Here is a 25800-nt window from a genome sequence, read left to right on the forward strand (position 1 = left end):
ATCTTTTTAAGTGGGAGAACTTGCACAATTGGTGGCTGACTAAATACTTTTTTGCCCCACTGTAGATACTATATTGATCTTCATGGGAGAAAAAAACAGAATTTCCCCTCAGAGATTAATATTGATTTTTCTACCTATTCTAACTCATTGTCCATATACCTCTGATGTGTGTTAATGGTCTCTCCTCCAGGGACTTAGTGCTGGAGCTTTCCAAGGAGATGCACAATGCCAGCTCAACTAGAGACTGAGCTCAGCTCTCAGAACTCCCTCACACACACCTGTCTCAGCCTCCAGTATTTATGCTGCAATAGTTTATGTGTCGGGGGGCTAGGGTCAGTCTGTTATATCTGGAGTATTTCTCCTGTCTTATCCGGTGTCCTGTGTGAATTTAAGTATGCTCCCTCTAATTCTCTCTCTCTTTCTCACTTTCTCTTTCTCTCTCTTTTTCTCTCTCTTCTCTCGGAGGACCTGAGCCCTAGGACCATGCCTCAGGACTACCTGGCCTGATGACTCCTTGCTGTCCCCAGTCCACCTGCTCATGCTGCTGCTCCAGTTTCAACTGTTCTGCCTGGGGCTATGGAACCCTGACCTGTTCACTGGACGTGCTACCCTTGTCCTGGACCTGCTGTTTTGGACTCTCTCTCTACCGCACCTGCTGTCTCTAATTCTGAATGATCGGCTATGAAAAGCCAACTGACATTTACTCCTGAGGTGCTGACCTGTTGCACCCTCTACAACCACTGTGATTATTATTATTTGACCCTGGTGGTCATCTATGAACGTTTGAACATCTTGGCCATGTTCTGTTATAATCTCCACTCGGCACAGCCAGAAGAGGACTGGCCACCCCTCAGTGCCTGGTTCCTCTCTAGGTTTCTTCCTAGGTTCTGGCCTTTCTAGGGAGTTTTTCCTAGCCACCGTGCTTCTACATCTGCATTGCTTGCTGTTTGGGGTTTTAGGCTGGGTTTCTGTACAGCACTTTGTGACATCGGCTGATGTGAAAAGGGCTTTATAAATACATTTGATTGATTGATCTTGCCTTTAAATCTTCAGGTTGCAACAGGACAGTTGCACATGGCCCTAAACCGGGAAGAATACACCCGGGTCAAACTGGGACGAAGCTCTGAGGTCATGCTGGATCTTCATAAGCTAAATGTTCTCATTCAGCAGATTCTTCATCTCCTCCCAGCAGGGTTACTATGTCTTTAGTAACATACAGTTAGGGCAATTGCCATTTTGCTATGTAGAAATATGTCTGTCATTAGCCTACAGTAATCTACCTCTTATGCAACTACCCCGTTTTTGTTACAGGAAATGCTAACGGCAATGGTGGCTTGGTTTGTTTCCTGTCACAGAATAACGCATTTTGATTTCTTTGCATTGTTTTTGACTGTCAATATCAACAAATGTTTTAAATACAAATACATGCATTTCTTTATGTAAAATGGATATTGTAATATATTGCACACTGAAGCAGGGATTGCGTCATTTCCGGCTACATGCAAGAAAGTGGCACATTTCATTTTCGCATTTGTCTGATACCACTGGCGATTATATAAAGGTTGAATTTCTGGATCTACACTCCAATTTTCGGTTTTTGGTGGTCTCTTTTGTTCCATGTTTCGTAATGTTGAGCTTTCCTTTATATTACTTTTTGACTTCTGACACCATGGAATATATTGCACACTTGAAGCGTCAGATAAACAAGCTTCATGTGTCAAGTACAAGCAGATGATCACATGTAGTAATCAGTAACAGTGCCACCCTCAGACACTACAGGTAAGTACATGTACATACATGACATACAGTGCATTCGGAAAGTATTCAGACCTTTTTGTTATGTTACTTACAGCTTTATTCAAAAATTGATTCAATAGTTTTTTTCCCTCAGCAATCTACACACAATATCCCATAATGACAAAGTAAAAACAGATGATTTTTTCTTCTCACATTTACATAAGTATTCAGACCCTTTACTCAGTACTGTGTTGAAACACCTTTGGCAGCGATTACAGTGTCGAGTCTTCTTGGGTATGACGCTACAAGCTTGGCACACCTGTATTTGGGGAGTTTCTCCCATTATTCTCTGCATATCCTCTCAGGCTCTGTCAGGTTGGATGGGGAGCATTGCTGCACAGCTATTTTCAGGTCTCTCCGGAGATGTTAGATCGGGTTTAAGTCCGAGCTCTGGCTGGGCCACTCAAGGACATTCAGAGACTTGTCCCAAAGGATCTCATCAAGGATCTCTCTGTACTTTGCTCTGTTCATCTTTGCCTCGGTCCTGACTAGTCTCCCAGTCCCTGCCGCTGAAAAAGATCCCCACAGCATGATGCTGCCACAACCATGCTTCACTGTAGGAAAGGTGCCAGGTTTCCTCCAGACGTGACGCCTGGCATTCAGGCCAAAGAGTTCAATCTTGGTTTCATCAGACCAGAGAATCTTGTTTCTCATGGTCTGAGAGTCTTTAGGTGCCTTTTCGCAAACTCCAAGCTGGCTTTCATATAGTGGTGTAAAGTACTTAAGTAAAAATACTTTAAAGTACTACTTAAGTAGTTTTTGGGGTATCTTTACTCTACTTTACTATTTATATTTTTGCCAACTTCTACTTTTACTTCACTACATTCCTAAACAAAATAATATACTTTTTCTCCATACATTTTCCTTGACACCCAAAAGTACTCATTACATTTTTACAGCAAAATGGTCCAATTCACACACTTATCAAGAGAACATCCCTGGTCATCCCTACTGCCTCTGATCTGAAGGACTTACTAAACACAAATGATTTGCTTGTAAATTATGTCTGAGTGTTGGAGTCTGCCCCTGGCTATCTGTCAATAAAAATAAATAAAACAATTGTGCCGTCTGGTTTGCTTAATATAAGGAATTTTAAATGGTTTATAATTTTACTTTTACTTTTGATACTTAAGTACATTTTAGCAATTCCATTTACTTTTTATAGTACTTTTTATAGTATATTTAAAAACAAATACTTTTAGACTTTCACAAGTAGTATTTTACTGGGTGACTTTCACTTTTGCTTGAGACATTTTCTATAAAGAGATCTTTACTTTTACTCAAGTATGACAATTGAGTACTTTTTCCACCACTGCTTTCATGTGCCTTTTACTGAGGAGCGGCTTTCGTCTGGCCACTGTACCATAAAGGCCTGATTGGTGGATTGCTACAGAGATGGTTGTCCTTCTGGAAGGTTCTCCCATCTCCACAGAGGAACCCTGGAGCTCTGTCAGATTGACCATCAGGTTCTTGGTCACCTCCCTGATAAGGCCTTTCTCCCCTGTTTGCTCAGTTTGGCTGAGCGGCCAGCTCTAGGAAGAGTCTTGGTGGTTCCAAACGTCATCCATTTAAGAATGATGGAGGCCATAGTGTTCTTGGGGACCTTCAATGCTGCAGAAATATTTTGGTACTCTTCCCCAGATCTGTGCCTCGACATAATCCTGTCTCGGAGTTCTATGGACAATTACTTTGACCTCATGGCTTGGTTTTTGCTCTGACATGCACTGTCAACTGTGGGACCTTATAGACAGGTGTGTGGCTTTCCAAATCATGTCCAAGCAATTGAATTTACCACAGGTGGACTCAAATCAAGTTGTAGAAACATCTCAAGGATAATCAATGGAAACAGGATGTACCTGAGCTCAATTTCGAGTCTCATAGCAAAGGGTCTGAATACTTAATACTTAAGTAAATAAGGTATTTATTTCATTATTATTTTCGAAAAACCTGTTTTCACTTAGTCATTATGGGGTATTGTTTGTAGATTGATGAGGATTTTATTTTTATTTTATCCATTTTAGAATAAGGCTGTGACTTAACAAAATGTGGAAAAAGTCAAGGGGTCTGAATACTTTCCGAATGCACTGTATATTATACTATACTGTATTTCCCAGTATTACTATCCATAGAATGTAATCATAACAGAAAGGATTCCATTTTAGATTTGTTTGGTCTCAGAATTTCAATCATCCAAGCCTCATCGAATATTTGGTCAAACCAGTCTTTCAAACTTTGTGTGTGTCAATTATTCTACAGGACTACAGGACTTCATGAATGAAAAACTAAACTAGATTAAACATGTTTTCGCGGGCATTATTTTGAAACGCCTGTACGCTGTACACAAGGGAGGAGAGTGAATAATCTTTTTTTTTTTTTTTTTAGCTATGTCATGATTTATTGGTCAATTTTGTTGTAAATGTTTGAATTTAGTTCACCCTGTGATTATTTTAAATGTTGATTCAATAAATGAGATTTATTGTAGGCCTATAGTATGAGCGTGAAAAACGTATTGCCTATATGGGTAACGTTAGATAAAAAATTAGAAAAAATATATATACACTGCTCAAAAAAATAAAGGGAACACTTAAACAACACAATGTAACTCCAAGTCAATCACACTTCTGTGAAATCAAACTGTCCACTTAGGAAGCAACACTGATTGACAATACATTTCACATGCTGTTGTGCAAATGGAATAGACAACAGGTGGAAATTATAGGCAATTAGCAAGACACCCCCAATAAAGGAGTGGTTCTGCAGGTGGTGACCACAGACCACTTCTCAGTTCCTATGCTTCCTGGCTGATGTTTTGGTCACTTTTGAATGCTGGCGGTGCTTTCACTCTAGTGGTAGCATGAGACGGAGTCTACAACCCACGCAAGTGGCTCGGGTAGTGCAGCTCATCCAGGATGGCACATCAATGCGAGCTGTGGCAAGAAGGTTTGCTGTGTCTGTCAGCGTAGTGTCCAGAGCATGGAGGCGCTACCAGGAGACAGGCCAGTACATCAGGAGACGTGGAGGAGGCCGTAGGAGGGCAACAACCCAGCAGCAGGACCGCTACCTCCGCCTTTGTGCAAGGAGGAGCACTGCCAGAGCCCTGCAAAATGACCTCCAGCAGGCCACAAATGTGAATGTGTCTGCTCAAACGGTCAGAAACAGACTCCATGAGGGTGGTATGAGGGCCCGACGTCCACAGGTGGGGGTTGTGCTTACAGCCCAACACCGTGCAGGACGTTTGGCATTTGCCAGAGAACACCAAGATTGGCAAATTCGCCACTGGCGCCCTGTGCTCTTCACAGATGAAAGCAGGTTCACACTGAGCACATGTGACAGATGTGACAGAGTCTGGAGACGCCGTGGAGAACGTTCTGCTGCCTGCAACATCCTCCAGCATGACCGGTTTGGCGGTGGGTCAGTCATGGTGTGGGGTGGCATTTCTTTGGGGGGCCGCACAGCCCTCCATGTGCTCGCCAGAGGTAGCCTGACTGCCATTAGGTACCGAGATGAGATCCTCAGACCCCGTGTGAGACCATATGCTGGTGCAGTTGGCCCTGGGTTCCTCCTAATGCAAGACAATACTAGACCTCATGTGGCTGGAGTGTGTCAGCAGTTCCTGCAAGAGGAAGGCATTGATGCTATGGACTGGCCCGCCCGTTCCCCAGACCTGAATCCAATTGAGCACATCTGGGACATCATGTCTCGCTCCATCCACCAACGCCACGTTGCACCACAGACTGTCCAGGAGTTGGCGGATGCTTTAGTCCAGGTCTGGGAGGAGATCCCTCAGGAGACCATCCGCCACCTCATCAGGAGCATGCCCAGGCGTTGTAGGGAGGTCATACAGGCACGTGGAGGCCACACACACTACTGAGCCTCATTTTGACTTGTTTTAAGGACATTACATCAAAGTTGGATCAGCCTGTAGTGTGGTTTTCCACTTTAATTTTGAGTGTGACTCCAAATCCAGACCTCCATGGGTTGATAAATTTGATTTCCATTGATAATTTTTGTGTGATTTTATTGTCAGCACATTCAACTACGTAAAGAAAAAAGTATTTAATAAGAATATTTCATTCATTCAGATCTAGGATGTGTTATTTTAGTGTTCCCTTTATTTTTTTGAGCAGTGTATATGCATAACATTGCAAATATAATAGAGGACTTTTATATATGGGGGATCGTCTCGTCTGACTACCCGATTGATATAATCTAGTTTATTGTAGCCTACATCTTTTCAAATTAAATAGCAAGTTAGCCAAGGGTGCCACAGTAGCTTGATCAATCTGCTTAAAATGTGCATTTGTAAGTTATATTTTTAAGATGAATTTTCCTTTTCCCAGAGATGACTTCAAGCGATGGAAATAAGTGACATGCAGCGCTTAATAGCATTATAGAGCACCTGAATGATAGTGATTACAAAAAGATGCTCAACTGTTTAAAACAAATTCCGGAAAGTGTAGAGAAGGGCACCGCAAGAGAAGACATGGCTAGAATCATTATCAAACACTATGGATTGGTTGAGTCTCTCCTTGAGGTGAAGAGAGTGATGGAGGAGATCCTAAGAAAGGACCCTACTGTTCAGAACCTACTGCTCCCCATTGTTAAGGACCAGAATAGGAAAATGCAGAAAGAAAATAAAGATATTACAATTTCACAGAAAGTGTAGCATTAATGACTTTACATTCCCATTTCCATCTCACTTTCTATCTCTGGTCAGCAGAAATTGTTGAGTGCAACAAAGTTTGTTGATAATGTAGTTGTTGATTATTTTTCACAAGAATCGCACAACATAATTGATTCGGAGTCCGAGACATCTAGCCACTGTTATACATTTTAAATATGTATAACAAGTTTTGATAGCATTGCAGACATCTTTTTCTGTATTGTTTTCCTTACAAAGGTGTCCCTTTAAATTAGTAACATTTCCTCAGGGTGTGTGATTGTTCAGTGAATGGTAATTTTTTATGGAAATGATGGCATCATATGCAGTTGTACTGTTACTAGGCAAATCAGGTGCGTTTTCACTGCTCTAGTGTAATGGTAAATTGCTGCTGTGCCTCCCTCAGTAGGATTTAAACATTAAGATGAATAAAATGTATTATTTTATTAGAATACAGAAGAGAAAACATGTGAGAGAATCGAAGGACGAGGAGTCAGAACCAGGTTATAAAGAATATACGTTTTCAAGCGTAAAATTAAATTGCATTTGTTTCAATCATTCAATTGAATTCATACAGTAGGTGTACAGAATGGCCATACATCTTCTGAATGGATGTTCACTTGACAAGTTCTATGAACAATGGTGATTGATTTTATTTACTCCTCATGCCTATGTTTGATTAATTCATATATTTTGTTTTAAAGGGCAAAAGAAGAAGGGGCAAGGGAAAAGCAACAAGGTAGGCCCAGAGTTAGGGATCTTTTCACAAGCTGAATAAAAGTTAGCGTGTTAGCATGGTCTGAATTGAAGAAAAAAACAGATCAGACAGGTTGCCTCTGGTAGACAAATTGTTTGATGGAAATACACCATAGAATTTTAATAAAATGTCAGCTCTACCCATGTTATATGAAAGAACCACTTATAGTTTCATTTTCTACTTGACATCAGGGTCATCCTCCTCCCTCTTCCAAGCGCACTCTCAAATCCTGGGTAAGTGTTTGTCTCCTTTATTTATTTAAAATGTGGAGGACCAACATGACCACCATTACATGATGAGTAACATTGTCTGAGCCCTGAAAACTCATGTTAGCACCCAAAGCTTGAGTCAAACAGATGTCTTGGGTTTAATACCTGGTTGGTCACATAGGCTGCATTTACACAGGCAGCCCAATTCTGATAATTTTTTTGTGTGAAAAGATCTGACGTGAGAGGTCAAAAGACCAATTAGTGCAAAAAAGATCAGAATTGGTCTGCCTGTGTAAACGCAGCCATTGACTTATCCTCTTTCCCCCTCTTTTGGTCAGATGATAACTATCGCAAAGCTGAAAACCTTGGAATAACTCAGTGATAAAGTGATACTTGGGAAGATGATCACAAAGTCTGATTTGATAGCTAACAAAAAGAAAAAAGGGTTTTATTTCAAGATGAGTCTGGTTGATGACACAGATTGTATCGAAGTCATTGTATTTGGAAAGGAGAGATATGACTTCTTCCAAAAGGGAATCTACTACCTGTTAAGGAATCTAATCATGAGCGACGACACAGTGAAGGTCACAAGCAGAAGCAATGTTTCCAAAACAAGCCCTTTTGAAGTTCCTAACTGGCTAGTTGAGGAGGCCTGGATGCTCATTCATCAGACAGTCCTCTCCATAGCTGATGCCAACGAATCTGATTCCAGCACCAAGATGAGCATTCAGGGAACTGTAATTAAAGATGTGTCCTCATAACTTTTTACATGACATATGACCCTAACCCTTTTCTTGGTGATTTTTTGTGAATTGCCCCCTCTTTTCTAACTAAGGGGACTGGGAAAGTGAAAAAGCAGCGAAAGCTGACTGCACAGCGCTTCCTGACCTTGCAGGACGAGACCAAACAAAACTCCATTGACCATTGAGATCTGTTTCTGGGGGGACCAAGTGAGCTGCGCTGCAATGGTTGGCATTGGAGACACTATCAGGGTGACCAATGTGTACTCCAGTGAGTATGAAGACAGTATTTCTCTCAACTCAACAAAAGAAACCAGGGTTGATATGGTTATCTAAACCATTTTCAACACACTTTTATTACCCGCTGTTGTATGCAGATCCAGGCTGCTAAATCGGAGACTGTAATGTTGTCCATTCAATCAATTGCGTGCAATGATGAGGTGATCCTGGAGGCAGAGATGATGAAACACTAAACACATTCATTGTGGCATTAGAGCTCCTGGCAAAGACCTATGGGATTAAACATGATGAAAGTGTTGAGAAGATACTTGTTGATATGTTACCACTCTCTGTGGAGGCAGAAATACAAGGGAATAAGATTACAGCTCTAAAAAAAAGATGAAAGTCCAACCTGAATGATAAAATGTTTCAAGGTTGGAAAGTTTGATCATAGGCTGTGCAGATTCGGCAACCTAACCATTAACCAATGGCTTGAAAAGTCATGCTTGTGATAGTATATAATTCTAACATGTATTTCGACATTAACTTCTTCATTGTGTAATGACTTGTGTAAAAAATGTATCTGGGAAAAGGTTATTACCTTTCTGGGATGTGGCGAACTGAAGTGATACACCACATTTGCTCATGAATACTTTCCATTTCTGTCTGATTTCTAGTGTATAATTTTGGATGTAAACTATTTGTATTTCACCCGTGGCAAGGGTAGAGTCACGGGGTGGGGTGTAAGGGGTTTCTATCTTTCTTTTAAGTAATAATAACACTGTGTAATTATGGAGCGTTTAGTAGATGCTGAAAGAGACATGACTGATAATTACTGTTTATAATCAATACATATTACTAAGAACTGATTTACTGTAATCTTAAAAATAATTCTTAGAATTGTCAAATTGATAAATGGAATGGACAAACACTTAAGAGACAGCATGATTGTGTTTACTTACATATACGTAAAGCTTGTTAAAGAGCAGTGATACTATCAAGAGCAGTGTACGGGTTTCTTATTTTATTCAACTGTTACCATGCACCTGCAAAAAATATAGCTCAGGTGTGCTAGTGCCTTTTGATGTTTATTTTGAAATTAAACTGCCTTGGCAATATGTCTTGTTTCATGTTGCCGTGGAATTTTATTTTTTTATTTTTTTATTATCATATTCAATGAAGCGATTTAATTTTATTTATACTTCCAGTTTATTGCAGGGAACATCTACAAGAGACTGAAGTCCTTCACATAAAGTACCATGTATAGATCCTTTCACATCATTACACTCCGGAGAATAGCAAGGCCGGGGAAAATACAATAAACACATTAAATAAATGCATATTTAATTTGAACATTTTATACACCATCCTTTTCTGAGGAATTACTATAGCAGATTTAACTAATACAAGAACTATTACAGTTAGGGCTGGAGTCAATTTGTATTGCGGAAGTTCCACGTTATAGCTCGATTGAAATTCTTGGGACGTCCCTACCCTAAACCCTAACCATTTAAAATGTTAACTTCAATGGGGTGACGTCCCAAGGATCCCAGCTAGCAAGGACTGTTCGCGGAGACTATTCACAGCTGCCTGAGATATTAGAGAAAGGAGGAGATAGGAATCCCATTGGGCAATGAATTGAGAAACGCTGCAGCCAGCGGTTGCTAAACTAATCGTCACACAATCCCTTCTCAAAGTCAGGGTATGTTGGTGCTTTCAAGACAACTGGGAACTCGGTCAAATCAAGACATCAGTGATTTTCAGGTCGGAAATTCGGTGATCAAGAAAGATGCCTGTGTTTCCGACTTGGAATTCCAGTTGGATGACCATTCAAAACCATTTTTCCCTGTCGGAGCTTATTTTTTCCCCCTAGTTCCCAGTTGTCTTGAAGTCTGAGATTTCTGAGTTCCCAGTTGTTTTGAATGCGGCATGAGTTGAGAAACCAGCCTTTTTCCCTAGAAAGTATGTAATGGCACGATTCCAAAGCTATAAGATATTACAGAGAATGTATTTTTATTTTATTTAACTAGGCAAGTCAGTTAAGAACAAATTCTTATTTACAATGACGGCCTACCCCGGCCAAACCTGGACGACGCTGGGCCAATTGTGCCCAGCTATGGGACTACCAATCATCGCCGGATGTGATACAGCCTGGATTCGAACCAGAGACTGTTGTGACGCCTCTTGCACTGAGATACAGTGCCTTAGACCGCTGTGCCACTCGGGAGCCTAGAACAAGTTAATTATCTCACATCTCTGAAAAGATGTGTAATGTTGTACTTCTTGTTCACAACATTTATGCTAATTTTGGGATGCGCTAGCACCCAATTGACTCCCATTCACATCCTGGAGAATAGGGCCTATTGTGCCAAAATTGCCCAGAATGCACTGCACGGCCCATTGACGACGCATGGGCAACGTATACAATGGCCGTTAATACGATTCAAATGGAGTTTCCCATCTCCTCAAAAGTATCTCTGACGCTGCATGTCGGCTCAATCGGAAATTACCTTTACATTTTAACATGAATCTTCCGCGATATGGACTGAATCCAGACCCTATATTTTTACAGCATACAATTCACAACAGCACATAAATAAACACAAAATATATTTAGCCATTTTTGACATATCTCTTGATTTGCCTGACAGACACTGACCATCTATCAATTTGCTGTCAATTCAGGCTGAAAGAGGAGATAATTACATATTTCCGTAACTGTAGTGGTCTGTTGAGTTGCATCTAGGAATTTGTGGTCAGTTATCTAGCATGAATGTAATGTTTGGTCCATGAGCGGAACAAGACTTACATTTTTATTGATCATTATCAATATTGTCAGTTAGCATTGATGGGTTACAGTTTAGGTCAATTCAATAAATAGTTGTATGCAAATACAAAGAATGATAACATTTCAATCAATAGCATAACAGAAAGGACTTATGTTCAATGTTTTACTATACAAATAGCTTTTTATAAGGTTGCTTCCCTTGAGAACTTAAATTAGTGTGTGTATAATCTTCTGATGCTTCAGGGGAATTTATGTCACCATGTACTCCTGCCTCTTGTTGAGTCTGACCTGGCAGAGTGACACCGCCCCCACTGCAACATAGATGGCTGCTGCAATGAAGCAGTTGATGCCCACCTGGTTGTAGAGTCCATAGATGGTTCCCGGAGGGTTCTTACTGTGGGGCAGAGAGAGATGAGCCAAACAGATGAGTTTGGGGAAAACAACCCAAGCGAGGCAACATGGGATGGTTTACAAAGAGTGAATTCAAAGGGCATCTACACTAGTAGTCAAACTAAGCACCTAATGGTCCCTTTTTTTCACACCACTTACTCATTGCGGATGTCCTCCTCAGTGAAGGGCACATCCTCAATCAGCACAGCAGACTTTGCACTGAAGAAGATCCCCAACATCACCTGCAATACAAAAAGATGATACATATGTAGTGATGCACGATATATCGGTGAACATATCGGAATCGGACAATATTAGCTAAAAATGCCAACATCAGTATTGGCCGATGTCTAGTTTAACGCCCAATGTGCAAAACCGATGTCAAAGCTGACGTGCATAGCTATATAACGAAGGTACATGACGTAATGACACCACGTAAAATTTTGCTCTGTATGTGCAACACAGCATTCCTAAACTAGCCCACAATGTCTGCTGTGTGGATCGAGCAGTCAACAAGTCAAGCAGTCATTTGAAAGAGTACCAACATTTCAGTGAGACAACTCAAAGGCAAAATCCATTAAAGCCAAAAGAATGGAATTCATTGCCCTTGACAATCAACCTTTCTCTGTCATAGGTGATGTTGGCTTTCGCCGACTGGTCGAGCACTGGTTAACACTACCAAGTGCGCTATTTTTCCGATGTTGCCCTACCGGAGTTACACAGTGATAGCGTCACTGCTATTAGCTTCATGACATACATACTATGGAACGTCGTTTGGGTCTTTGCATGTCAAAAAAGATACAGTGGCACTGTCAAAGCTGTACAAAAAAGTCAGCAAACACCGGCCAGGAACGATGTGTTTACAATACCGGGTTGATAATAAAGCATCATTTGTTCGACCGCAACTTCTGGGGTAGCTAGCTTTAGCTTGGTACCTTGCTAGCACCAATACAACCAGCCTGAAAACAATGACCAGTAGAAACTGCAGTCATTTTCATTACTCTTAGCAATGATTTAGGAATCCTTGTGAGTAAGTATTAGCTAAGTTGCCACTTGTTGTTCACCTATTGAAATTGAACTTCAGTTCATGAAAATAAATAGCTAGCCAGCTACTTAACCCTGTTGCCCAAAGCTAACGTTATAAGCAACCAGCTAGCTTCATCTGGCTTGACTGGACAGGGTTATGTGTTGTGAAGCTAGCCACAATAAGGATTAGGCACAATAGTGGAATTTTCAGTTTGCCTTCAAAATAATAATATGTCATTGACTGATGGAAATTAATACAAATAGTAGAATTATGCCATACTTTTATTTTGAAGGCTAACCGCAAAGTCCACTATTGTGGCTAATCCTTATTGTGGCTAGCTTTACATAGATGGGTCCGACCACCATTAATCAAATAAGAACTCAAATCAAATCAAATCTGTCACATACACATGGTTAGCAGATGTGTAGCGAAATGCTTGTGTTTCTAGTTCCGACAATGCAGTAATAACCAACGAGTAATCTAACCTAACAATTTCACAACAGCTACCTTATACACACAAGTGTAAAGGGATGAAGAATATGTACATAAAGATATATGAATGAGTGATGGTACAGAACGGCATAGGCAAGATACTGTAAATGGTATCGAGTACAGTATATACATATGAGATGAGTAATGTAGGGTATGTAAACATTACATTAAGTGGCATTGTTTAAAGTGGCTAGTGATACATGTATTACATAAAGATGGCAAGATGCAGTAGGTGGTATAGAGTACAGTATATACATATGAGATGCGTAATGTAGGGTATGTAAACATTATATTAAGTGGCATTGTTTAAAGTGGCTAGTGATACATTTTTTACATGTATGGCAGCAGCCACTCAATGTTAGTGGTGGCTGTTTAACAGTCTGATGGCCTTGAGAAAGAAGCTGTTTTTCAGTCTCTCGGTCCCTGCTTTGATGCACCTGTACTGACCTCGCCTTCTGGATGATAGAGGGGTGAACAGGCAGTGGCTCGGGTGGTTGTTGTCCTTGATGATCTTTATGGCCTTCCTGTGACATCGGGTGGTGTAGGTGTCCTGGAGGGCAGGTAGTTTGCCCCCAGTGATGCGTTGTGCAGACCTCACTACCCTCTGGAGAGCCTTACGGTTGTGGGCGGAGCAGTTGCCGTACCAGGCGGTGATACAGCCCGACAGGATGCTCTCGATTGTGCATCTGTAAAAGTTTGTGAGTGCTTTTGGTGACAAGCCGAATTTCTTCAGCCTCCTGAGGTTGAAGAGGCGCTGCTGCGCCTTCTTCACCATGCTGTCTGTGTGGGTGGACCAATTCAGTTTGTCCGTGATGTGCACGCCGAGGAACTTTCTACCCTCTCCACTACTGTCCCGTCGATGTGGATAGGGGGGTGCTCCCTCTGCTGTTTCCTGAAGTCCACGATCATCTCCTTTGTTTTGTTGACGTTGAGTGTGAGGTTATTTTCCTGACAACACACTCCGAGGGCCCTCACCTCCTCCCTGTAGGCCGGCTCATCGTTGTTGGTAATCAAGCCTATCACTGTAGTGTTGTCTGCAAACTTGATGATTGAGTTGGAGGCGTGCATGGCCACGCAGTCGTGGGTGAACAGGGAGTACAGGAGAGGGCTCAGAACGCACCCTTGTGGGGCCCCAGTGTTGAGGATCAGTGGGGTGGAGATGTTGTTACCTACCCTCACTACCTGGGGGCGGACCGTCAGGAAGTCCAGTACCCAGTTGCACAGGGCGGGGTCGAGACCCAGGGTCTCGAGCTTGATGACGAGTTTGGAGGGTACTATGGTGTTAAATGCTGAGCTGTAGTCGATGAACAGCATTCTCACATAGGTATTCCTCTTGTCCAGATGGGTTAGGGCAGTGTGCAGTGTGGTTGCGATTGCGTCGTCTGTGGACCTATTGGGGCGGTAAGCAAATTGGAGTGGGTCTAGGGTGTCAGGTAGGGTGGAGGTGATATGGTCCTTGACTAGTCTCTCAAAGCACTTCATGATGACGGAAGTGAGTGCTACGGGGCGGTAGTCGTTTAGCTCAGTTACCTTAGCTTTCTTGGGAACAGGAACAATGGTGGCCCTCTTGAAGCATGTGGGAACAGCAGACTGGGATAAGGATTGATTGAATATGTCCGTAAACACACCAGCCAGCTGGTCTGCGCATGCTCTGAGGACGCGACTGGGGATGCCGTCTGGGCCTGCAGCCTTGCGAGAGTTAACACGTTTAAATGTTTTACTCACGTCGGCTGCAGTGAAGGAGAGCCTGCAGGTTTTGGTAGCGGGCCGTGTCTGTGGCACTGTATTGTCCTCAAAGCGAGCAAAGAAGTTGTTTAGCCTGTCTGGGAGCAAGACATCCTGGTCCGCGACGGGGCTGGTTTTCTTTTTGTAATCTGTGATTGACTGTAGACCCTGCCACATACCTCTTGTGTCTGAGCCGTTGAATTGCGACTCTACTTTGTCTCTAACTGTCTTAGAAATTAGGGTTATTTTAGATGATGACACCTAGCTATATAGTTAGCTAGCTAACTATTGCTACTGAAACAGATTATGTTGTTTTGCTATGTTTTTGGGGAAGAACATTGTTTGCATCCATGAGCTAGCTAGCTTTCTTTATGACCAGCACTGTAGGTGCGCGAGACAACTTTACCAGCATCATAGCATACTATCGATGAATCGTTGTGACATATGAAATACGAGTGATAGTGTAATCAATGTGTAATAACTACATAAAACATTTATGAACGCTTTAAATTATTATGTGATGTGCTGTCAAATTCAGGTCCTGATTGGTCAAATAGTATTATTTGACACGTCAAATAGTGTTATTTGACACATCAAATAGTGTTATTTGACACATCAAATAGTGTTATTTGACACATCAAATAGTGTTAAATAGTATATTTTTTGACACGCAAATACCCAAACGGCGTTCCATAGAAATCGTATGTGAGAATGAAACGACTGAACTAATGAACAACGAAACAGCACAGCTAGTAAGTGAAAGAAATAGGTTTTGATTATGATTTACTGGTAATGGGGCATATGTAAATGCCAACAAAACAACTTTTTGGTCAGTGTGGTGTGTGTAACATTTATTTAACTAGGCAAGTCAGTTAAGAACAAATTCTTATTTACAATGACAACCTACACCGGCCAAACCTGGACGACGCTGGGCAAATTGTGCGCCGCCCTATGGGACTCCAAATCACGGCCGGATGTGATACAGCTTGGATTCGAAACAGGGACTGTAGTGACGCCTCTTGCACTGAGATGCACTGCCTTAGACCGCTTCGTCCATGTGTGTATGTTAGCTATTTAACTGTACTAAAATGCTTAAAAGGCCGCTAAAATGTTAAATATCGGTATCGTTTTTTTTTGGGGGGGGGGGAATAAAGGATATCGGTATTGGACAAAAATGTCATATCGGTGCATCACTATACATATGTATTGCATTATCCACATTCAGTCTAGTCAAGAGTATTTACAGGGTCAATTAGGGCCGAGTCAGTAGAGACATCCTGTGCATACAGGGTCGATTGACACACTCAGTCACACAATCTGTCATCAAACATCAGCCAATTAATTTCACTGCTATATCTAGCATACCCGTACAGTTAGTCAAGAAGAGAGGTTCTAGCAACACCAGACTGTTATTTTATTTGGCTAGCTATTGTAACGACCCTGTGTGTATAAGCGCGGAAATCGACTCTGCCGCACGAGCATGCTTTTGCGGCACAGTCGATAGCGCGCCGGACCTCGGGCTAGGAGGTCGAGGGTTCGAGACTTGCTCCCTCCTTGTTTCATTACATTGGTGTCAGAAGTGATCGGACCTTGCATCCACGACAGTGCGTGTGCTTGGCCGGTGAGCGCGTTCCTGTAAGACGTAGAGTCGCAAGCTAGCGCGAGGACGCGCTCTTTGAAAGGAGGGAGTAGTGTAACGACCCTGTGTTTATAAGCGCGGAAATCGACTCTGCCGCACGAGCATGCTTTTGCGGCACAGTCGATAGCGCGCCGGACCTCGGGCTAGGAGGTCGAGGGTTCGAGACTTGCTCCCTCCTTGTTTCATTACACTATAATGACCAAATTCTGGAAAAGGCAAGTTACTTAAGCCCACAATCAGCTATAGGTGTCTTATCAAATATGCTGATTGTTGACTGATATTGAAACGTGGAACATCTTGACACCTAGCTAGCGTTAGCAGATACTTTACTTGCAAGCGTGGGGGTGGGAAATACTGACTACAGTACTACTGTCTGTAACGCTAACATTAGCCAGCTAGCTCCTTACCAACATGATGACTCCCCATATGCTGATCACTATTCCACAGGCGGCCATTTTCGGACCGCAGAATAAAAGAGATGGCATTCTTCTAGTTGATATATTCTACCAAAATATATAATTTAGATACACTAATCTAAAACAGTCGTTTTCTTTTCTCAATGGACGAGCGTCAACCTAACCTCCATCAGCTGACACTCGATTCATTCCGTAGTAGCCCTCAGTTACGCCCCGCCTTCTCCTTTCTCGACTCTCGCGCGATGACAATCAGCAACTATAACTAGCAAATATTTTTGAAAAAGCTAAACGTAGTTTGCGAACGAAAAAGTTACACTTTGTTAAGTCATTAGTCTATGTGACTTGTTCTGTCGTGTTAATTGTTGAAACGCTAAATGTACCGCCTTCTATGGTAGATAGCTACCTCCTTACTAACGTTAGCTTCTTAAGATATTGTTGTTGAGTGGGATAGGAAGCTAGCTAAGTTAGCTGGCTATCCAAGTGGAGCCAACTGACATTTACTCCTGAGGTGCTGACTTGCTACACCCTCGATAACTTCTGTGATTATTATTATTTGACCATGCTGGTCATTTATGAACATTTGAACATCTTGGCCATGTTCTGTTATAATCTCCACCCGGCACAGCCAGAAGAGGACTGGCCACCCCTCATAGCCTGGTTTCTTCCTAGGTTTTGGCCTTTCTAGGGAGTTTTTCCTAGCCACCGTGCTTCTACACCTGCATTTCTTGCTGTTTTAGGCTGGGTTTCTGTACAGCACTTCGAGATATTAGCTGATGTACGAAGGGCTATATAAAATACATTTGATTTGATTTGAGTCAGCAGCAGCCCCAAATTACTTCCGCCTCTACTAAGGTAAGAACTGTCTAAGAGAGATCTTAAACAGTGCTGCTCAAATTGACTACAAATAATAATAATAATACTTTGGTGAGTGCTTATATTTGTCCTATTTCACACATGTATAAATGTGTATTTTACACATGTGTGAAATTGAAATGTTATTTTTTTTCGCATATCCCAACTCTACCCGAGACACCCTCGGAGAGTGGGGTCACGGTGGCTAGGTTTAGTCACAATGGCGACCCTGGAACAATTAGGGTTAAGTGCCTTGCTCATGGGCACATCGACAGATTTACTAGTTAATAACCATGGGCACCATGATGGTGTGCATTAGTCATACGACCCTAAGCTAATGCAGTACTATTGATATAAAGTTAAAATTGTCCATGCCTCTTTCTGTGACAGGTGGGAGAGATCTTCTCAGCCGCAGGAGCTGCCTTCACCAAGCTGGGTGAGCTTACCATGCAGCTGCATCCAGTAGCTGACACTAGCCCTGCAGGGTGAGTGTGTATACTCAGACACACACACACATGACAATATGGGGATTAAGGTGTATTCTCTTTACTTCTCTCCCCAGAGCCAAATGAACAGAGACGGAGATCGAGATGTTGTGTTCAGCAGTGCAGCGTTTCGGTGATGATCTGAACAGCATCAGCTCTGTGATTAAGGAGTGCACTGTGTGAGGACCCTTCTGTCCCCTTTCTCTTGCCATCCAATTTTTTTTTTTTTCCTGCCACACTTTCTCATTCTCGCTCTATCTTTTATCATACTGCACCCACTCTTACCTGTCTTTTTCCACGCTTTCATCCATTGATCTTTCATCTTTACTACCTTCTTTCTAAAGAAGATGTCTGGTGGGGTTAATAAATCTGTTGGCAAATTATCTAGTCTGTCAACCTGTATGAAAATCACATTACCAATCTATTGCCTGTTTTAATGCAGAGCCCAGATAAAGACAACAGTGAAGAGGAAACTGTATGAGAACAGCAGGATGCCCCTCTCCTCCGACTCTCCCAAAAAGACCACCAAGAAGACCACGGTCACCATGGCAGCTGAACCAGCACCCGTGGCCCCCACAGTCATTGCTGTGCCCACCTCACAGGTTGTCCTGACAACAGGGCTTCAGAGCGCCTCCCCTATGCCCCCTGCCATCAAGAAACAGAAAACAGTAGGTGAGTGGAATGATACAGGCCTTTACCTCAAAGGGCAGGGATTGTGTGATGAGTATGGCTTGTATACAGAATTTAGTAGACTAGATTTTCATCCATAGTCAAAAGACCAAGACATTTTTTGTAGAAATTACTTGAACCCTTTATCGAATCGATACTTCTGATGCATTGGCTACTTTGAATGTGCACGTTTATTAACATATTACACGTTTTCCCTGTCTGTCTGTGTGTAGATGTGACGCTCAGTGCTCTGAATGACTTGGATGTGAACAGCGACCTGGTGGACATTGAGGGACTGGGAGATGGATCCAACACCAAGCTCAATTTCGATCAAGGTGAATAATATCAGCTCCATCACTGGCTCTCAATCAATGGTTCACATTGTGTCATTATGCTGAAGTCAAAGGTATTTAGCTGAAAATGTAGTTGTCCTCATCTGTTCTGTTTTTAAATCTGTGTGTCTCATCTTGTTTTCTCAGAGAGCCTCAACCTGGACTCCAGCCTCATCATGAACTCCAGTGACATGCCCCTCCTGTCTCACTGACCTCTAACCCCGCTGTACCCGTTGGTTGAAAAACCTGGGTCCCTCTATCACCAGAAAGCAGATTAGTTGGTATCCTTGTTACAGAGCTATTTTGGACAGATTTTAGCAGATGCCTTTTTGTATTTTTATGAACAGAACCCCCCCCCCCAATCAAGTGCTTCTCTATTCAGTCTGTGCCATTTCTACAGAGAAACCCTTCCATTTCACTCTGAGAAAAAAAACTTGTTTTTGTGTTTTGTATAGCTTTTTGTATTGTAAAATATTATAATTTATTTGCACTGCTAATTTTACAAGTACTGTATTGTGGCTGAACATGAATGTCCATGATCTCCAGAGAGGTGTTGCAGTGCAGGTGTGCGTTCAGTTTGATTATACATTTGTTACGTTGCAGAATGGTTTGTACTGAACGACATGTTTCCCCAACACGTTCTTGAACAGACTTTGAGGTACGTTTTCTCTGTTTGGTGGGTGTGGCTTGAAGCAATGAGTGACTATTTAAAGGGCAGCAGAGTGTTCCTCAACCCAGTTCCCTCCCTGTTTTTTCAACTGGTTGTTCAGAACACCACCGTTTCTGTTGTATTAAGTATTTTCTTGTACTGAATGCAGCCGTCGGGCATATTCATTCGGCAAATTCTGTTGCAAAAAAATCTTGAAAGCAAACAAACTGAAACTGGGAGGGACGTACCAGAATCAGTCCAATAGAAACTCTTATTTTGCTCTGTTTACTTCCGCTGGGTTATTAAACCGTTTCCGTAATGAATACGCTCCATGTCCATCACGTAACAGAGTGAGTGTACATGTTGTGTACCACGGGTTGATATATTTATGACAAGATATAGGCTAGCCAAGTATTATTTAATTTTGTTCAAGCAATGGTTGTGCATGACATGATTCCTTTATGTTGTTTAGTAAAATGTTAATATCTTTTTTTTTGTCTGTTTCACTGTGCTTGTAGAATTATGTGACACAGAGGGTAGCAGTTCGGACTGCCATCTAAGGTGGTTATAAAGAAAGCTTGCAGAAATGAACAGGTAACCATATCAAATGATCTAATGGAGAGAAAGGAGAGTCCACAGGTTTTCTGATATAATACAGTGACTTTTATTATCATTTTATTTATATATTTAAAAGGTGTACATTATACCCCCCTAAAACTAGACACATTTTGTGTCAACTTTACAGGCATGAGAAAGGCTACTCAGAGGGAATTAATAGTTTCTCTCACTCTCTATTAAAAGTTCCATTAAAAAATACAATCTTTTTATGTAGACTTTTCTCAAAGCTATTTACAGTTTGGAAATACTTGAATGGTCTGGCAGATGTGCTTTAGTTCCCTTTTTTCACCTCTTCTCTATCTCTTTCATCCTATCACTCTCTAGGCCTCATTCTAATGTCAGCTTGAAAACCAGAAAAAAAGGAGCCCTCTAACACTGACATGTCGTTTTTCGAAAACAATTTTTAAGATTGTGGCTGATAAGGCATGCCAATCCTGTGGGTCAACTGCAATGAACATCAACAGGAGATTAAAATATTTTATATTTGGTTTCAGATCATCTCCAACTCATTGTATTTCCCTCCCTATATAGTTCATCCTCTGCAGTGGTGAAACTACCACTGAATATTAGTGCCATTTGATTGCAAGTTAACCTCTGGCTAACTGCAGATAAAATTGAGTTAGTTATGAGATAAGAGATCTTCTATTGATGTTCATGTCATTTAACCTAGTATGCATTTACAGGATCTTCCCATACTCAGGAAATAGTATAAAATACATGTCGAAAGCCACAATATATTTCTGTACATGGTGTAAGAAAGATAAATTTGGGTTTGGCAATGTGAGTTGATTGATGATCTACATTAGTGTCTCAATCATACAGCTTTTGAGAGAAATGAAACTGAAGCTGGTTGTCAATTTAAACAATGTATGCCAGCGTCATAGAATATTTTGTGCCAAAGGAACCAAACTACATTATTGAGAACAACAAGTTAACATGAATAGAACTTAAAACAACTGGAGTTTTTATTTCCCTCCAAATTCACTGATTGTCACTGAGGAAAAACAAACGTTTCTAAATCTGGGGTTAAGATCAGAAGATGACCCTCAACTCTTGCTGACCTAAGCACTTCTTTGAGACAGGACAGAGACCCGATGAGAAATGAGCAAATTAAGCAACAAATATACAACGCAACAGCATGTCTTAATCAGGATCCCATTTGTGTAACAGTAATATTGATTAATAATGTGAAACTAATACTGTGCAAAATCTTAATTGGAAGTAGAATGTTCCGTCCACAAAAAGGAGACCAGATTTAGAGAAACTAATCTGTCTGTTGCTGTAAAACTCAGCTCTGGAAAGGGCATTTGAAGAGTATTACACATAGTTACTATCAATAACATTATTTGTTTTTGTATAAGACACTTCTCTAAGCAGCTTGTACTCTATTTCACAAGTCAAAAGGTCTGGAGGTCACAGACTCATGCATGGGATTAAAAAACAGAACTTTCCCATAGATTACATCAACCCAAACAACATGATATACCCATGATGTCACTTATGATATTTCACAATATCTATGAGGGTCCTGAGCATGTACAACCATACCACATTACAGAAGTCAAATAATAACATTCATGTAATCAATGGGAAAATGTGATAACACCCCACAGGCTACCCTTTTTAAAGTAGTATGCATGTAGAGAAAGGGTAATATCACGCACTACCCAGAGGACTGAGATCACCAGTCGAGGTCCCTTCTATCAAACTAAAGTTCACACACACCTGTCAAGAGGTGAGTATCCATGCCGATCTCTCATTAGGTTTAGGCCATAAAGGACCAGGACTGGGTGGGTCCTCTGGGCAGAGCTTTGCCTAGGGATTCTATATCTACAGAACAAACCCCCTCAGCCAGAGAACCCACTCCCAGTCCTGCCTTAAAGGCAGCCCTGCTTATATCAGTATTCACATATTAATACACTATTCACATAGACAAACTGAGCCACCGCTGGCTCGACAGTCTGCTGTGACACCTTGTCTTCATGTCTCATTTTTGAGCGCTTACTTCTGGGCTATCAAAGAATACTGGGCTATTGGGTCACGTTCAGTGGGATTACAACGTGCCCTCACCATTACCCCTGAACACAATTTCAGACAAGGCCTTTTAACACCTCTAACTTTGATATAAACAATAGCCCAACAAGGAAAAATATAGTCTCTTCACCCCTGACTTCCTTTGGCAGGGCATTTCATGCAACCTTCTGATTAACAAAGCACAGGTGCCAGTCTTTGTGTAACGTCTATATATTATCTTGATTTCAACTCAAGACATTACTTCAGGAGCCAAGGAATATGATGAGTTTCCCCAAGGCTCTGATGGTTTGAGGGAGAGGAGCGCTCTGATAGGCTGTAAGTAGAATCTAGGACTGACTGTAGTCCTGGTCTGTGATAGGCTGCTGGTGTTGTGGTTTCTAGATATTGGGCTGGTGAGAGGTGAATGAGGGGGGAGGAGACAGGTACAGGGCACTACCCTGGGGACTAGCACCACACACAGACACACCACCTGTAGGAGAGTCTGCAGATGCCTGAGACACACTGGGGGAGAGGGAGAGGGAAAAAAACAGGAAGTTAAAAGAGATGCAGCTAGCACCATATTCACAAGTGTGCAAGAGTTTGAATGTCTCTAGTTCTCACCTGACTGTGTAACTAGTTCGGTGAGCAGGATCTGTTACCCCTGCAACAAACAGCTTCTTCGGCGGACCATCAGACTCCACTCCTCCTACATGACAGAACGACAGGATGAAAGAGAAGACAGACACACACACCAAGGCTGAGTAAAGTAAGCACCATTCTTGAAGCACTGTTCTTACCTTTCCTTTTCAGTGGAGTCAGGGCAGGCCATCTCACAGTAGAGCTGACTGTTGGCCTGGCGGTGAAGGGACACTTTGTGTTAAATTGTTGTGGACACAGTGTAAGTCCACAATCATAGGATAGCTATAAATCTACACTCAAGTTAGTTTGTCAAGCAACGTGAAACTCAACTCACCCCCTAAACCTTCGAGTTGGACTAGGGGACGAATTGGGTGTGACACCACTGTCCGGTAAATGGAATCCCTGTGAAAGACAGGACGAATATAAGTAAATATGAGATGACTCTTTATCCATCCATTTATTCATCATCTATCCATCAATCCTTTCTCCATGCTTTGGTATGACAAAGCACTACAGTCATGTGCAGAACACAGAGGGAGTACTCACCACTGATGAATGGTCATGCCAGTGACTGACAGGAGGGACCAGGTTGGAAGCACTACAACAAGAGAGAGAAAGCACTGTTAGAGAGAGTGTGAGTGTGTGTGTGTGTGTGTGTGTGTGTGTGTGTGTCACTACCTTACCTCAGTCTCTGAACACTCCCCCTGAGTGTCATTTCCATATTCTCTTCCTTGAATGAAAATACACACTTTCAGTCAGTGGTCATACACACTACAGTGTGCCACACACACTAAAACACCAATGTGAGCATTTACATAAGGTAACCTCACACTGAACTGTACTAACACACTGGCTAATGTATAAGCAAACACTCAAACCAGCATCATTACTCAAAGGCAGGCATTTGCACAAATAGAGGGAAGAGGCCCACAATATCCCTAACATTATCCTCACCTGCCTTTTGTGGTCTGGTCTCTCACCACCCAAAGAGAAAGGGGACAGGGGGATGGCCTATGGAATCAAGACTGGATATATTATTGTTGGTCTGTTGATGGACTAACTAACAGAATACTGAATGATCACACACACACTCACCAGAGAAGGACAGCTGGGGTTGACAGAGACACTGCTCCGTCGATACCGGGCTGAAATAGTTGGACTGAACACTGTCATACCATCGCTGTTATGTGGAGGGAAACAAACAAAAACACTCAGAATCATTCCAAGGCAGACATATTACAAACATGACTGCAAAAATCTCATTTCATAAATGACAGACAATTCTATTTCAATCAAGTAGAATATCAATTTCACTAACCTGACACTCGTGATCATGGGGGCGCTGTTCGATCTACGAAGAGCCCCGCCTCCGCTCCGCTCCGCTGCGCATGCGCACTGGTCCACTTCCATTCGTTCCATTTCTTGAAATCACCGGCCTCCAGCCTGGCAGCGCGAGCTGCTGGCCTAGGAGTGCTCAGAGGCGGCGTAGAGCCCTACTCTATCCGGGTGAAAGCCCGACCTGCAGGCCTTACACACAAACCTTTCGGTCCAATTCAGAGAAGCTAAATCAGCGGGAAATGTCCTTGGTGTCTTCCCTCTATCTCATTTTTGTTAGATGAAGTCAGACTTGGCTCAAGTTACAGCAAGCGACTATTCGTAACTAGCTAACCGTATAAAGTACTCAAACGCAATTCCTGTTGTCGCACAAAGGCTAAACAAACACATACTTGACCAATACTGTCAACTAGAGAGATATATCCCTTACAATAACTTTTAAGGGAAATTAGGTTAGGCGGCCAGCTGGAGACGTGACTTTTTAGGGTTAGCTAGCTAGCTACAGTAGCTAACCATTAACACTCAACTTGGCTAGCTAGCTAGTAGCTAACCAGTCAGAGAATAAAACAGTCCTGAACAGTACTCAACAAAACATTTGCGTCGTTGAAAAGTTCCATCCTCCAGTTAAGTTGTTCATTGCGTCCTCAAAAAAATCTACAAAATAACCCAAAAATTAAACTATTTATCAAAATATAACTAATTGAAAGATTTCACAACATAGTCCTCCACCAAATAGAGGTACTTCGTAATCTGTCATAACAGCGCCTCTCCCTGGTTAGATATAATATTGCATGAAGGAGATTCACTCCAACACGGCTGGAGAGACGAATGAGCACCTTGCCTGACTGCATCACTTTTTCCAAACAGATTTTAATAGCAAACATTCAAGATAAGGTTTGGATAGGGGTTGGGAATAAGTCCAGGTTTTAGGGTGAATATGAGTCTGGTTGGGCCCCTAGGGGTGGTATGCCTATTAGGTTGAAATACAATGGTTTGTTATGGGGTGCCCAGTCCCCTTGCCCAGCTGTAATTCGAACCCTGTACTGGATTACAAAAGTAGATCAAAGTTGACTTTATAACAGCTTAAATCAGTGACTCTGCGCAGTTGTCCTTCTATAACAATTACTCTGTTGAATTGGACTGTTGAATTGGACTATTGAGACTTCCTCCATGGTTTCCTCTAGGATTGTCCTCAACATGTTTTGAGTGTTCTGACTGTGCTATTTGTGCTGGCTGCTGCTACTGGTCCTATGCCTACAGCTTTTTCACACACACGCTTTTCCATTAACAGAGGCAGGGGAGGGAACAGCAGTCAGCAATAATATTTGTGGTCCAGGCTTCGTGGGTCA

The 25800-nt window shown here is 42.0% G+C and overlaps 2 protein-coding genes and 1 pseudogene across 2 annotated transcripts; 1 reads left to right on the forward strand and 2 right to left on the reverse strand.

Annotated features, from left to right (window-relative positions):
• Positions 1–10572: 10572 nt before the first annotated feature.
• rnasekb (ribonuclease, RNase K b) lies at positions 10573–17038 on the reverse strand. Its single transcript, XM_038988916.1, has 3 exons — positions 16851–17038; positions 11720–11802; positions 10573–11564 (listed from the first exon to the last, which is right to left on the reverse strand). The coding sequence occupies exons 1-3, from the start codon at positions 16926–16928 to the stop codon at positions 11420–11422; spliced, it is 306 nt and encodes a 101-aa protein (XP_038844844.1). The 5' UTR covers positions 16929–17038; the 3' UTR covers positions 10573–11419.
• Positions 17039–17233: 195 nt separating this feature from the next.
• Positions 17234–20336, forward strand: LOC120043806 (annotated as a pseudogene).
• A 158-nt stretch (positions 20337–20494) lies between these two features.
• Positions 20495–25262, reverse strand: LOC120045159 (protein FAM122A-like). The gene is made up of 9 exons (XM_038990087.1): positions 24435–25262; positions 24212–24296; positions 24071–24127; positions 23800–23846; positions 23663–23714; positions 23451–23518; positions 23275–23330; positions 23099–23183; positions 20495–22999 (listed from the first exon to the last, which is right to left on the reverse strand). Exons 1-9 carry the CDS (start codon positions 24533–24535, stop codon positions 22876–22878), a joined length of 675 nt encoding a protein of 224 aa, XP_038846015.1. The 5' UTR covers positions 24536–25262; the 3' UTR covers positions 20495–22875.
• Between the last annotated feature and the right edge of the window lie 538 nt (positions 25263–25800).

Source organism: Salvelinus namaycush, chromosome 3, assembly GCF_016432855.1.
Source record: "Salvelinus namaycush isolate Seneca chromosome 3, SaNama_1.0, whole genome shotgun sequence".
Classification (NCBI taxonomy): Eukaryota; Metazoa; Chordata; class Actinopteri; order Salmoniformes; family Salmonidae; genus Salvelinus; species Salvelinus namaycush.

Bases quoted from the DNA above. Each gene is read 5' to 3' on its own strand.
- rnasekb (XM_038988916.1), bottom strand. From the start codon at position 16,928: ATGCCATCTCTTTTATTCTGCGGTCCGAAAATGGCCGCCTGTGGAATA. The intron at 11,803-16,850 runs GTAAGGAGCTAG...TTTGTATTGCAG, and splicing joins TATGGGGAGTCATCATGTTG to GTGATGTTGGGGATCTTCTT. The intron at 11,565-11,719 runs GTAAGTGGTGTG...TCTGCCCCACAG, and splicing joins GAGGAGGACATCCGCAATGA to TAAGAACCCTCCGGGAACCA.
- LOC120045159 (XM_038990087.1), bottom strand. From the start codon at position 24,535: ATGGAACGAATGGAAGTGGACCAGTGCGCATGCGCAGCGGAGCGGAGC. The intron at 23,847-24,070 runs GTGAGGATAATG...TTTTCATTCAAG, and splicing joins GACCAGACCACAAAAGGCAG to GAAGAGAATATGGAAATGAC. The intron at 23,184-23,274 runs GTAAGAACAGTG...TCTGTCATGTAG, and splicing joins GACTCCACTGAAAAGGAAAG to GAGGAGTGGAGTCTGATGGT.